The sequence below is a fragment of the Dermacentor variabilis genome, chromosome 10 (assembly GCF_050947875.1).
Source record: "Dermacentor variabilis isolate Ectoservices chromosome 10, ASM5094787v1, whole genome shotgun sequence".
Lineage (NCBI taxonomy): Eukaryota > Metazoa > Arthropoda > Arachnida > Ixodida > Ixodidae > Dermacentor > Dermacentor variabilis.
In genome coordinates this window covers 17,870,921-17,884,525 of record NC_134577.1, presented here as the reverse complement: position 1 = coordinate 17,884,525, position 13,605 = coordinate 17,870,921, and the positions used below count along the sequence as shown (strand labels likewise).

The following is a 13,605-nucleotide window of genomic DNA, read 5'->3' as shown; positions in this document are numbered from 1 at the left end:
TGTATCGCGTTTGCAAGGACCATGGCTCTATTAAAGCCTACGTAATGGTCTCTAAAACAACATTTTCGCAACGTACGAGCATGACGCATTTTTTTTTCTGCAAGCATATTGTACCTGCTTAACCGGTGAAACAGCAACGAAATAAATAGTGTAAATCGTTCCCTGCTCGCTGATTGCTCTTACCGTTGCAGGCCTACAGGAGTCCAGAATTCCGCTAGGGCCTTGAGCTGCCTTTTCTTCTCGGCGTACCGAGTTTGTAGCTAGTTCGACGACTGCCAAAAATTAGCTCCAAAGATGCTGTCATGAAGATGCACTCATGAAAGGGGAAAATTGTCATCAGCCTGAGCGCAAAACAAAACTACAACGGTGTTTTACAATTTTGTTTTTCTGGCCTCGAATAACGGCACTTCCGCGACGGGCATCGGCCACAATGGCTGACAATTTTTACGTTAAACTTCTTTCATTTCGGTCAGCATAGGAGTCGCTAAAACTGTATATACCGAAAACATGTAATATTGAGCTTTGATTACTTTGATTACGGCGCGGTGAAGTTTTGCGCTTTGCGGCGCCATCGTTGTTTTTACGCTCTAAAACTCTATCGAACAGCGTCCCGCAAAGGTTAAGCGTGCGAAACACGCCTACGCTAACGCAAGCATTTTACGCTATACTAAAACTGTTTATTATCGCTTATGTTTCGGGACCGCACCACCCACGAGCGTTATTTTGGTGTGGTTGCGTAGAGAAAAGAAGCCATCACTCGATCATGCACGAGTCACGCTCACAGATGGCGCCATTGTCAGGCCTTGCATGGCGCAGTTGGAGCTAAATAAGTTCTGCAGCACATTTGTAGATCCAAGTGCGAGTGGTCGCGTTTGAGAGAGACTCTCTCAAGTTCACTCTGGCCATAGTAGGTATAATCCATCAACCTCTAACCTAATGTGTTCATCATGTGTTATGAGGCTGACAAGTGTGCAGTGTGCAGTTCGTTGCAGAAATTTGGCGGTTGCTCGGCTATGGCAACGCCGCGTTCGACACTTAGGGAGCAGAAATGGCCTGAAGAGACATGGACAGAAGAACGGAGGGATGCCGATTCGCGCCCACCACCTTTGACTACGGCGGGCCCACTACGAATATGGAGCGAGCGCGATTGCAAGAGTAGACCGTAGGGGCACCCCTAACTCTACCATAAGTTAAGCATGTATGTTTTGTAATGCGTGAATAAATGCAACTTGTGCATTTGGTTAAGTCATTCTTGTACATCCTATAGTGACCGATACAGCCTACCCGATATTTCTTTTTCCTTTCATGAACTTTCCTCCAACTCGCGGGCTTCTGCAGAACTGATTTATCATATAAAGTGTCCATGGGCTTCTACCTCTCGATTCATTCGACCTTATTATGCGATCTGCTGGCCTCGTAATTAGCAAGGGCGTTTGTTCCAGGTTCGATGCCCCTGGACCAAGAGGAATTTTTCTTCAACTGCGAAGCTTATCGAGAAACCAGGGGCCCTATAGCGTAGAACTATTCCAATATGTTTTTAGTCCAATCTCCTGACGTCAAACTTGCGTAAACGCTGACGCAAGTATCAGGCGGTCACCCGCAGGGTTGTCTGAACAGACCAACCAAACGCTCTCCTCGTTCAAAGGAGGTCACTTTTGTTTGCTTGACAAACGAATAACATTGCTTACACTGAGCGGCTTGTCTTATCTAATTGGCTGACAAGAGGCGAAGAGCACGCTGAAGTGGAGAGGGATTTGATGGGGCCGAGCCACTGCAATGAAAATCGATAACAGGACAAAGAGGGTAGTGCCGGCGTCTGCGATTGGTCTACTTTCCCTTACTTAGCTTGCGGTGGCTGGTCGACAATCGCGGAGGCATGCAACAGAAGCTTAAGAATGACGCTAAAACGGAGCCTCAGCAAAGAAGAGTTCGCCGAAAGAGGCCGTCAACGTGCCGAAAGTGCTCGAGAACGTTACACGGCCACGCAAAAAGCTTTATTATACGCAAATAAACCTATACTCTCCGGCAGGTGCGAGTAGCCAGTGCTTGAGCGATCGGCGGCAGCCATTTTTTATTCCTTTCGGAACGGGGCAGTCGGCGGCTATTCAGAAGAAAACTCAGTTTTGTTCGGCATATTAATGCATCTTTAACGCATACATGTCACTTTGGCGCGGTGAGTCTTTGCGGTTTTGTGACGTCGAGTGACAGGCAGGTGAAGTGGATGCAGCCCGAAAGCTTTTGACCAACGCCCGAGGGCTAATGGCGAGAAGTCGTCGAATCAGAAATAACTATTTTTCTATTGTTCGGTCAAATCATGCATAATCAGTGTGCGCACGTCATATCAGATGGGAAGCTATCGCGGTTTTCGTGACATCGCGTGGCAGACAGGTGAAGTGGGGGTGGTCCAAAAATGCTTTTGACCAATCGCGGAGAGCTGATTGCAGAATTGGAATGGAAAAGTTTGGAATAGTTTTACGTTATAGCGCCCCAGCATTGGTTTCCTTTGTAGCTTCGTGGCTGTACTCTCAGATAGACGATATTTTAACCCATTCACGAAACTTTCTCCAACTTGCGGACTTCGGCAAATTGATGTTGGCAGACGCTTTCGCGTTCCGCTAGAATTGACGAGGCGAGCCTCAACTGCGTTGAGGCAGTGCCGTATCGTCGTTTTATACCTTCTTGTGTCCTTGTCTTGTAGTGCGCTGTAACAAACCTTACTATGAATCCCAACCAACTGGCCATGTGTAGTAAAAGCAGCACAAAAGGAACGGCACACATGACGCCCTGTCTTGCGTTGCCGTTCGTTTCGCGCAGCTTTTACTACGAAGATCAACTAACTCGCCAAGTTCTATTCTATTTGCTCAACTGCAAGACCTCGGAAGAAACATTTTCTTGGAATTTTCGACGAAGTTGACTGGAATAAGACGCAGTGATGTTTTGCATGTTAGCGATAAATTCTTGATACAACTCGAAGTGGCTCCGTTTGGCTTCAGATAGAACCTTGAACACTGACTCGTAGACATTCTAGACACGTGAATAAAAGGTCACGGAGTACTGCATGTTGCTGTTCAAGCACTTCTTTGTGCCTGTTTCGGTTCATGTGTGCATGTGAGCACCGAAGACACACAACCTTTGACAAAAGAACCGATGTCATTAGGAACATGTGTGTTGCTTAATCCTGGTTGCCCCGTGTGGCGGCCTTGGAACTCGGGGCGCCAGAAAGCTCTCGAGGGAGAGGAGCAATTAATCGCTCGTGCAAGTATTCCTCATGGCGAAGTGCGGCGAGTATACATGTTCTGTAGAAATACACTAACGGGCCGTACGTGCCTCTTATGGACGGTAAGTTCGCCATCCACCCTAATTTCGCAGAATGCTAGGAAAGAAAACCATACGTTATCCTCGAAGAGGGCTAACCTCTAGGTATGACGTTCGTTTATGATGAATATTTAGGCTTTTCCGCTGTAACGTGCAACTGCCAACAGAACGATTCTACAGTGCGCGTTTCTTTTGTGGTCTGTGCTCTTTTTCCGCCACGAGATCATCTCCGCGGCGAAAAAGCCGATCGCTTGACCAGAATTGGCTCGCAAGTTATATCACGCTCCCACGCGCCCTGCTCCAGTCAACGTGAACGCCGTCGCCCAGTGGCCCACTTCCGACGACGCTTTTAGTGCTCAAAAAACAAACCAACTCTCTCTTTCTCCCCCCTTCTCTCAACCTCCCTTCCCCTCCCTATCCGTCTCGCCGCCACTCAGCCCAGTCACCATCATCCACTTGTCGCCCAGCCACTGGATCAGCTCCCGCTCCGGCGCGCCCCGCACGAGCCACAGGAGCAGCAGCAGCAGCAGACGTCCCTGCTGTTGTAAAGAAAAACCCGGGGGCCGCGTGTGAAAGCAGTATAGCCGCGGGAACGTAAACACACGCGCACGCGCGCCGAAGAACAACAACGCATAAAAGCGCCCCGACGGGAGGAGGCTTTCGGCGCGAGGCGAGAAGCCGTCGTCTTGCGTTTCACGTCGCGTATCGGCGGGCGCCGGTTCTTCCTCTCCCAGCCGTCGCGCCCTCCCTTCACCGTCGACGGGAGGAAGACGCGACGCCAAGGATGACTCGGCGGCGACGCCGGCGAGAACGGCGGCGCCGGGCTGACCAGGCGCCTCGTTTATATAAACAAGGAAACCAAGAAGCGTCTGCTTCCCACACCCACCGCTTTGCGACGACCACCGGAAGACTTCGAACCCTCTGGGAACGGGACGTTCACAACTGTGCGCCGCGCCCGGAACGCGCGCTGCTCAACCTGGTCGCCGATCGGGTTCCGAGACGACGACTCGGATGCGCGAGCGTTTGGCAGGTGCATCTGGCGCATGCGCCATGCGCGCTTCGTACTGGTAGTTTCACTGGCAGGTGTCCGATTCAGCTTTTGCGGGTGAGCTTAGTCGCAGGTATGGTCTAGGAGGGGCTGTGGGCGACTTACGGAGTGCGGCTGAGCGGTACAGAGACGGTGCCGTCGGTATAACTGGCATGAATGTCGTGCTTCGTCGATGTCCTCGTACAGTACTTTACAACTTGCGCTGATCTTCTTCGTAAGTGTGTCTTGCCGAAGTGGACGCGCTCGACAGCCTGGTAAGCCATAACGGATGACACACCTCAATAGCTGAACATTGTAAGTTGCCTGTACGTGGGTGCCGTCTGGGTTCTCTAGGTATCGCAGTTTCTGTTGTCTGTAAGGTGGAGTATTCACAGCGTGCTACACCGATGAACTTTCAGGGAAGACAGTAGCTCTCGTCGGATTGGAAGTCCAAGAGGAGACATTCTGTGCTTCCAGAGAGCCCGAACTCTTTCGCGGCGTTTTACTGCAATTTCAAAGATCCGCGTCCCTGTAGGAAAAAACCTTTTCAGCGGCGACGTACTATGGCATCCACCTGAAGAAAGCTTCTGTACATGAGAAATTCCTTCAGGCATTTTATGTCCCGTCGTAAAGGCTTCTGCAATTGGCACGTGGCGATGAACAGTGCGTATGACATGGGCGCGAGTAAGCGATTGACTTGACAGCGAGCATCTTGCTGAGCGCTTAGGTATCTATTACAATTAGATTACTAGGAATTATCTGAACTGTCCTCTGCTATCTATTTTTGAGAACAATATGACGATGTTTCTTAGCAGGCTAAGCTTTATCGAGCAGGAAAGGATTCATATCTGAAAGCCATGCCAAGTGAGGTACGACAGTTCTGAACATAGAATGAAAGTGCTGACGAGGCTGTGGCTGTTCGTTCTTCTGTTCACGACTTTGTGTCCGACGCTCGAGCGCTATGGTGTCCGAGTGGAAGGACGTTCGATCCGCACTCGATATCCGGGACCGACTCCGAAAAGTGAACGCCTTAATGCACTGGGTGCTGTACTCAAGCGGCACGTCTCCAAGCTGCGAAGTGCCCCGAGGGCGGAGCTGGTCTTTCTCGTCGATAGCTCGGCGTCGGTGGGCGCAGAAAACTTCGTCAACGAGCTGCGCTTCGTGAGAAAGCTGCTGGCCGACTTCACGGTGTCTCACGACAGGACTCACGTGGCCCTTGTGACCTACAGCTCGAAGAAGAAGGTGGTCCGCGAGGTGGACCACATCACGGCGCCGTCGGCCGAGAACCACAAGTGTGCTCTGCACAATAGGCAGCTGGCCGGTGCGAGGTACTCTGGAGGTGGAACCTTCACCCTTGGGGCCATGAAAGAAGCCATGGTAAGCACTCTCGATATTGCTTTGATTCGCAGCACTGTCACTTATGTCACGTGTTGAAGGAGGTCTGCTAATCGACTGGGCTGGCGTAGGGCATTGTGCCCCTTACGAGTAAAAGATTTGTCCTCGTACAATGATAAATTAAGAAGGTAAATCAAGTTCATGGTTGGTTAGTCAGCTTATCTAGTCAGCTAGTCAGTATCCTAGGATTTGGCGAGGCCAACATATTTCCCAAAGTAAAGAGAGCGCAGAATATCAGAAGAGTGCAAAATGTAGAAGAGCGGCAGAATTGAAAAAGAGTGCAGCTCATGACTTGCTTTACTCGTTTCTCCAATGTGAACTGCTTGCACGCCCCCATGAGGAAGTTCAATCTAATGTTTTCTTTGCTACTTTACACTCTGGACGCCAATTAGTGTATAGCACGTTACACACAACATTCTAAGGCAGCCCATCGAGTTTGATTTATTTGTTCATACATATGCTATGCCACTGCAAATGTTCGCAACAGAGCTGTACTCGGGTCGGCAGTGAAAAGATGACGTCAGGAGAAATGAATCGGTAAAGCTGTTAAGCAGTTTAGTAATCACAGTCAGCTCTATAGCTCTTCCAGTTACAGCCCAAGTACGGCCACGAGCTGAAATGAAGTCGTCTCTCAACACTTCTCTGGTTGTTCGGACAGCTTGACAACATGAGAAGCTCAATAAAGTTCTGGAGCCCTGATTGCTTTCTTGCGCGGTAGCATTCTGTGCCGAAACAACAGGCACGTGCTCTCTCACTTCGTGTCTCTTGAAGGACATTCTCAAGTTTGCTCGCGAAGACGCTGTCAAAGCAGTGTTCCTGGTGACGGACGGTTACTCGAACGGAGGGGATCCTCGGCCATGCGCGAAGATGCTGCGCGACGGTGATGTGACGATCTACACGTTCGGAATACGCAACGGAAACGTGCGGGAACTGCAGGACATGGCCTCGACTCCATACGACGAGCACTGTTACATACTGGACAGCTTCGAGGAGTTCGAGGCACTCGCTCGAAGGGCTCTTCACGAAGGTGCGTGATTTTCACGTTCAGAGATGACGAATAATAATGACAAAGGTATTCACGGCACTTGCGTGCGATAAGTGGAACATTGCGGCTAGAGCATGTTGCACACCTACTCTCATGATTTGACATGTGTGTCGGTGTATTTTGTCAAGCACAATTGTGTATGCACCAATCGATCGGGAAGAAGAAATATAACATTTTTAAGAAATTTAAACGGCGACCTTTCAACCTTTCATTGCGAAGGAGGTGCTCCCAGTACTCTTCCATTTTGACTAATGTTGTCTTTATGGCAAAAAAAAAATCTTACTTTACCGACTGCGTTCGCCATAATGAGAACGACTCTAGAAAGAACTTGGATATGCTGAACGCACAGAAGTACATTTTGCCGCAAAGTATTCCTAAAATAGTCTATTTTTACTTCAACTGCATTTCTCGAAAAGAAGTGGCTCAGGGACCCTTTAAATAATTAACGCACTAGACACCGTTTCCTATTATTAAAAGTGCACAGTAACTACGGTAGATTTACCTTGAAGTTTTTAGGAACATTGAGCTGCACCTGAGCTCTAATATTACATGCGTTCATTCCTAGCACTCGTCTTGAGCGCTTTTTGTTTTCCGAGCTTTCTCTCGATTGGCGCCTTTGCGAGAAAACTTTCGCTTTTCTCGCAAAAGCGCGAAGTTTTCGAAAAAAAACAACAACAACAGGTGCATCGATTTTTCGGGCACTTTGTTTTTCGCGGCAAAGGTGCGCGCCAAAGTCATGTGACCGGGAGTTTTCGCGAGCCGCGGGGAGGAGAGAAAGGGGTCTCCAGCGGCTCCCTGTCTTTCTCGAAAACTCACAGATATGCACGTGGGCCCGCACCAGCTGGTGAACGCGACCGAGTGCGCGGGACTGTGTCCGGAGGGCGACCGGTGCTGTCACCACGAGGCGCTCTGCACGTGCGGCACGTCGTCGGGCCAGTACGCCTGCCTCTGTCCCAAAGGGCACTACGGATCGGGACTCAGGGGAGACTGTCACCGTAAGCGTTCCGCGATACTTAGGCGACGGGGGTTCACGTGATACCTCATTCCATCATCATCATCATCAGCCTATTATGTCTGCTGCCGCACGAACGCCTCTCCCAGCCATCTCCGATTAGCACTGTCTCGCGTCAGTCGATAGCGTCGCTATATCTGCAAACTTACTCATCTCAGCTCACCACCTCATCATCTTCTATAAGAGACTACATTTCCCTTCCCTTGGCATACATGCTGTCACTTCAACGGAGCACTATCAGCTCTGTACCTAATACAAAATAATACCTGACCTGTCCCACCTCATTTCTTCATCTCAATTATAATATCAGCTGCACCTGTCAGCTCTCTAAGTCGTATCGCAGTCATTCTGTTCTTTAACGCTACACCTATCATTATCTATCTAGCGTTGCAGCAGCTAGATGCGCCACCCTCTGTTGCACCCCCCCCTTCCCCGCCCCTACCCTCACTCAGCGCATCACAATTTCTTTTAGTCACCGCATAAGCAGCTCTGTGCATAAGTGGCTTGTTCTGCTGTGCGTGTTGGCCTCTTATTTTTGGAGTACCAATTACACGAAGCCCGCTTACAACGGTTCATGAGTGGCAATGTCGAACAGTGTATTGAGAACGCACAACGGTCGCCATCACTTTCGTTCGTTCGTTACTTATTCATTGTCTTGTCTATACGCTGATCGGGCGTTGTACGCGCGTAACTCGCTTGTTTCGTTTGCTCCGACGAACAGCGTGCCCTCGGGGCACCTACCAGCCCGTGGAAGCCAGCGGGGACGCGAGCATCTGCGTTCCGTGCCCGCACGCGCACCAGAACTCTTCGCCGGGCAGCACCAGTGTGGCCCAGTGCCACTGCAAGAGGGGCTACAGCGCCGACGGCGGCACCTGCAAGGGCATGTTGTTTTTTCATGATAGAATTCGGGAGCGCCGCCTGCTGCCGCTCTACAGTGCATAAGCGGTTACCTTGTTTGTACTTCATGTATGTATGTATGTATGTATGTATGTATGTATGTATGTATGTATGTATGTATGTATGTATGTATGTATGTATGTATGTATGTATGTATGTATGTATGTATGTATGTATGTATGTATGTATGTATGTATGTATGTATCTATCTATCCGCGTCATGCATATTATGACGCCGCGTTCGAAGCAACGCAATGTTGCACGAACTTTGATTCAGATCGTTGGTCGGGTTTGTCAAATTTATGCACACATTTCGATTCACAAAAATCAAATAAACCAGTCAATCGGCGGGTCGAACGATTGATCACTTGATCAATCAATGAACGAACGACTTAGTTAAGCATTAAAATAATGAGTCAAAAATACATCCGACAATTACGATGCTGAAAATGATGACAGTTGTCATCGATGACCACGCCATCGTAAAACGTACTCGAACTTTCTATGGATGCGTTCGTATATTTGTGATAAATTCCCGCGGTGCTGACGACAGCCATCCTTGTCTGCGTGCGCTCACGACTTGAAAGAGCTACAGAGTAGATTTCACTTTCCTCAAAGCAGAGATAGCTGTTTGAAGTACGTACTGCCTGGGTCACACCTCCTGCAGTCACCGACAGCTCGCCATTTTTTACAGAATTTTTCACACAAAAATTTTTTGCCATGTATGCTCTCGACACGCAGTGGTCCGCTGCGACACGCTGAGTCCCCCCGACAATGGGTACATGGTGAATGCAGACTGCGAGGTCGTTTTCAACGCCGCCTGCGGATTCCGCTGCAACGCAGGCTACCGCCTCATCGGCAACAGCATACGCGTCTGTCAACACGACGGCACCTGGTCTGGCAGCGATCTCGAGTGTGAAAGTGAGTCCCTCGTAAACTCGCATCAGTCGCTTTAGCAGATACGCCGATAAGCGTAATACTGTGAGTGCACTACTTGACCAATTCCTGATGCCAGCTGCGCATTCGCACGTAGGCGCTTACTCGCAGGTGGTTGCGATAAATACGGTGAATGGCACATCAGCATAACAATAGTAGATCAAGCTTGTTTATCAATGTTCTCCTCGGCGTTATGAAGGTAACATGTAAGGCCAGCACAGCAAAACAGAAACGCCGAACATATACACCAACTGAATTTATTGCCAAAAAGATTTGTTTCATCCCTGCAACTACAGTGTCCCTTTAAATCTCTTTCGTTCGGTAAGATCACTTCATCTTAGAGTGTTTTATTGGTTAGTTGGAACAGAGTTCTTGTACTGATAATCACGACATTCCAGCGCACCGACGCAGGTAGAAGTGTGGGCTGAATATAACATAGTAAATGAAACCGATGTCACACCATGCCATAGCGCAAGTCTTACGCCTTGTTTTACAGCTGAACCAGTGCACGTCAGGAACTAAGATTGCCGATGACATTCATGCAGCAGGCTTGTTGAGAAAAAGTTATGCCGTTACTTCCCGACCAGACGAGATATCGTCAAACTCTTGATTTCATGACAAAGTGTTCATTCCCTATCTTTGATTTCACCTGGGGAACAACACGTTCGCGATGCACGGAGACATATCTTCACGATAGAGGCTTTATCGGCTGTTTCGCTCGCAGAGAAGAAATGTTCCCCGCTGGAAGCGCCCCTTCACGGGTCCATGAGCTGCTCCAGCGACTCGTTCGACTTCGACACGACGTGCGAGTTCGAGTGCCAGAGGGGGTACGCGCTGATCGGCTCGCGCAAGCGGACCTGCCTGTCCATCGCCCTGTGGGACGGCCTGCCCGCGCTCTGCCGACGTAAGGTCCACCAGAAGGCACTGTTCACTGCACTGTTCACTAAGTAACTACTTAAGAGGGGAAAAACGAAACTATTAAGAAACAACTTATGATAACGCGATGGGGAGCTCATTACTCATCGAAGCGAGATGAAAACGCCTTAGAACACGCTCTTATAAAGCGAGATACAAGGAAGAAGTACATTCTTGCTGCGGTAAAGCTGGGGAGACGATGTAGCATGTTTTGTTAGAATGTGAAGATTTAGGCACCTCTGGCCTCCTTGAAGCCCTTGGTTTCAGCGAGAGGAAGGGGTAAAGTAAACACGTCCGCAGTAGATATTAGTAAAAGGCAATTGGAAGATTGGTGGAAGAAAAGTAGGCAAACGGACAAACAATGGAGGCGCGCAAGCACAAAGTTTCCAATAGGGGTTCAGAAAGTTTGGTGATGGGAATTCTTCGTGGGGTTTCTTTTTTTTTTCCTTTTCTTTTCTATTTTTTTACCATAGGTAGGACATTAGGCAATATCAAAACAAGAGCTTGGCGGCGCAACCCACCACCCCGTTCCAAAGGAGACGCTCATAGCATCCATCCATTCATATTTCTTGTCACGCGTTGTTATTAAAAATATGAGCTAAGGTTAAATTGGCGTCTCTTAGAATAAACTTAAATTTCCTTTATTTGTTATAACCTTTCAGTGACTCCGAGCGTCTTCGTGGACTTAGCGATTGGTGTATCTTGTGTTCTAAGGTACACGATACCTCAGTTGATATATCGAAAATACACATTCCGATACCCGTCTTGACGAATGTATCATGATACATATGCAAGATACCAAAAGCGTATCTTAAGAAAGCATATAGGATACACGTATCTTCGCTACTGCATGCCCAGCCTTGCTTATCCTTAAGTCGTTAGAAGCTATAAAAGTTTATTTCATCCAGTTTTCGTGTCGTCATGTTACTGGCCGCTTAATGTTGTCAAAAAAGGCAACTTCATTTGTCTCCATCGACTATTCGACCTTACCCTTTAAGGATAAAGGTGTTTAGCCATGGGACAAACCACCAAACCAGCACCCTTCAGGATGCAAAAAAATGTTTATTATCTTTATTATCTTGAATGAATGGCGCACCATATCAAGAGTAACCTTCAAAGGGACACTAACAATCAACACGAAATCGGTTTGAACTGGTATTCTTTCACAACAATACTTGCATTCACTTTGCGGAAAACGACTAGGTGGTACGCCAGTGTGGTTTCATTGCTTTCAACGTATAATTTCTCATAAATGGACCGTTTTGCCACAAGGGAAAACATCGAATCTTTATAATTTGAGTCTTCGGTTCCTCTATAATGCGGCGTAGTCCTTTGCCGACAAACAGCCAGCTGTATAACATTTACTCTGTAAAAACCTATGACGCCAAGGTGAGATGATGTGGCAACTTCAAAGTGGTGTTGCCACGCCTTTCGTTCTCGCGTCCATTGTGACCTTCGTGTCCTTTCAAATTATCTTTCATGTCCTTTTCAAGACAATAATGTGGTTAATTTAACGCTGACCCAAAAGCCACGGGGAAGTGAAGACGAATGTCAGTTACTCACTTTGGGAAGACGACTGGTCCTGTCGTTCTCCTTGCCCATTACCTTTTGATCGCGCTGTTTCCCTGTTTTACCAAATTTTCTCACCCCGATTCTGCACGTGACCTGAAGAATGAGATTGCGTTGCAACGCGCCGCAGCCGTCACCTGCCCACCCTTGGTGGCACCGGCTAACGGGGCCTTGAGCCCATCCCACTGCAGCGAGACGAAGTCGTCGTTCGGCGAGGACTGCACTGTCACCTGTGCCGACGGATTCCGCGTTTCGGGCCCCGACACTCGCCACTGCCTCGGCACGGGAGCGTGGAGCGAGCCCGACGACGTGACCGTCTGCGCTGGTAAGGATGCTGCCGTGTGGCGCCTTTAAGTATCCAGTTTTGGTCCCGATGATCGTGATGATAATGACGAACGAGCATCCGCTTTGCAACGGCGCGATGGCACACGCCACCGCGGGCTACGCAGGCGTTGTCGCAGGCCGTTTTATGCCAGGTATCCCTGGTGCACAGAACCCTCTCAAGAAGGTGGGTGCACGTGCTCGGGCGTGCCCAGATTAAGCGGAATATACGAAGTACTCTAAGGAGCGTCACATGATGGCAAACCATACTTATTGGTTTCATTCAGCTGCGGCTAACCACTTTCTTTTTTTTTTAAATAGTTGGTTCAAGTTACGCGAAACACCCTGTATACGCTTGGTTGAGTGATTCAGTCAACTCATTTGTTCTATAGCTCTAGTGATCATGTTATTTCTATGTTCTGAAACCAGAGTTTAAAAGGGTAACGACATAATATATTCAACTATTCATTTTGTTTGCATTAAATGGAGGCCCACTTGGCTTGTGTCGTAAACCTCTACACCCTAAAGAAATATTGACAAGCCCAAGAGCGCTGTAAGTAATTTATTATAATAGGTTTTGTGCAGTCACTTTCAGTTTCGTTTCCCATGAGGATACCGCGATGTGACGTTGTGACGCAGTACGTGGTCACATGGGAGCAGGACAATACGACGTTTTGACGCTCGCTACAGCTCGCTCGGTCGCCTCGTATGCTGATTATTGTTGTAACAGCATATGTAGCAGTATGTAGCACAGGCGATATGTAGCAGCAGTGTGCAGCATCGTAGCGGACGACCGGACGAGCCGGAGCGGGGTCTCAAACATCGCAATGTCCTACTCCCCCGTGACCACATACTGCGTCCTGACGTCACAACATAATAGAAGTGAAACCGAAACTTCCCTTAGAAATGTTATTATAGTAAGTTAAGTTACTTAGCCTTGTGAGACCTGACAGTACTTTCTTTCTTTTTTTTGGGGGGGGGGGGGGCGTTAGAAATACCGGACCTTCAATTGAAAAAAAAATAGAAGACTTGAAAATATCATGTCCGGTTTAAGTTTGACCCATTCAGTTTAAGAACAAAATTACGGAGCACATCTCTGGTATCGTTCATTGCATGGCTTTTTCAGTTAACTGCGAGTCCGCAAGAAAATTGAGACGTGCTAAGAAAAGAGTT

At 48.5% G+C, this 13,605-nt stretch overlaps 1 protein-coding gene across 1 annotated transcript in view; it reads left to right on the top strand.

The window, feature by feature from the left end:
• The first annotated feature begins 3,829 nt into the window (after positions 1-3,829).
• LOC142559918 (sushi, von Willebrand factor type A, EGF and pentraxin domain-containing protein 1-like) overlaps positions 3,830-13,605 on the top strand; it is a 64,292-nt gene continuing 54,516 nt past the window's right edge. The window contains exons 1-7 of the mRNA XM_075671613.1: positions 3,830-5,719; positions 6,509-6,764; positions 7,601-7,777; positions 8,516-8,674; positions 9,433-9,612; positions 10,352-10,531; positions 12,242-12,436. Coding sequence (XP_075527728.1) covers positions 5,234-5,719; positions 6,509-6,764; positions 7,601-7,777; positions 8,516-8,674; positions 9,433-9,612; positions 10,352-10,531; positions 12,242-12,436 — 1,633 coding nt within the window. The 5' untranslated portion in view covers positions 3,830-5,233. The remainder of the gene's footprint in view (positions 5,720-6,508; positions 6,765-7,600; positions 7,778-8,515; positions 8,675-9,432; positions 9,613-10,351; positions 10,532-12,241; positions 12,437-13,605) is intronic.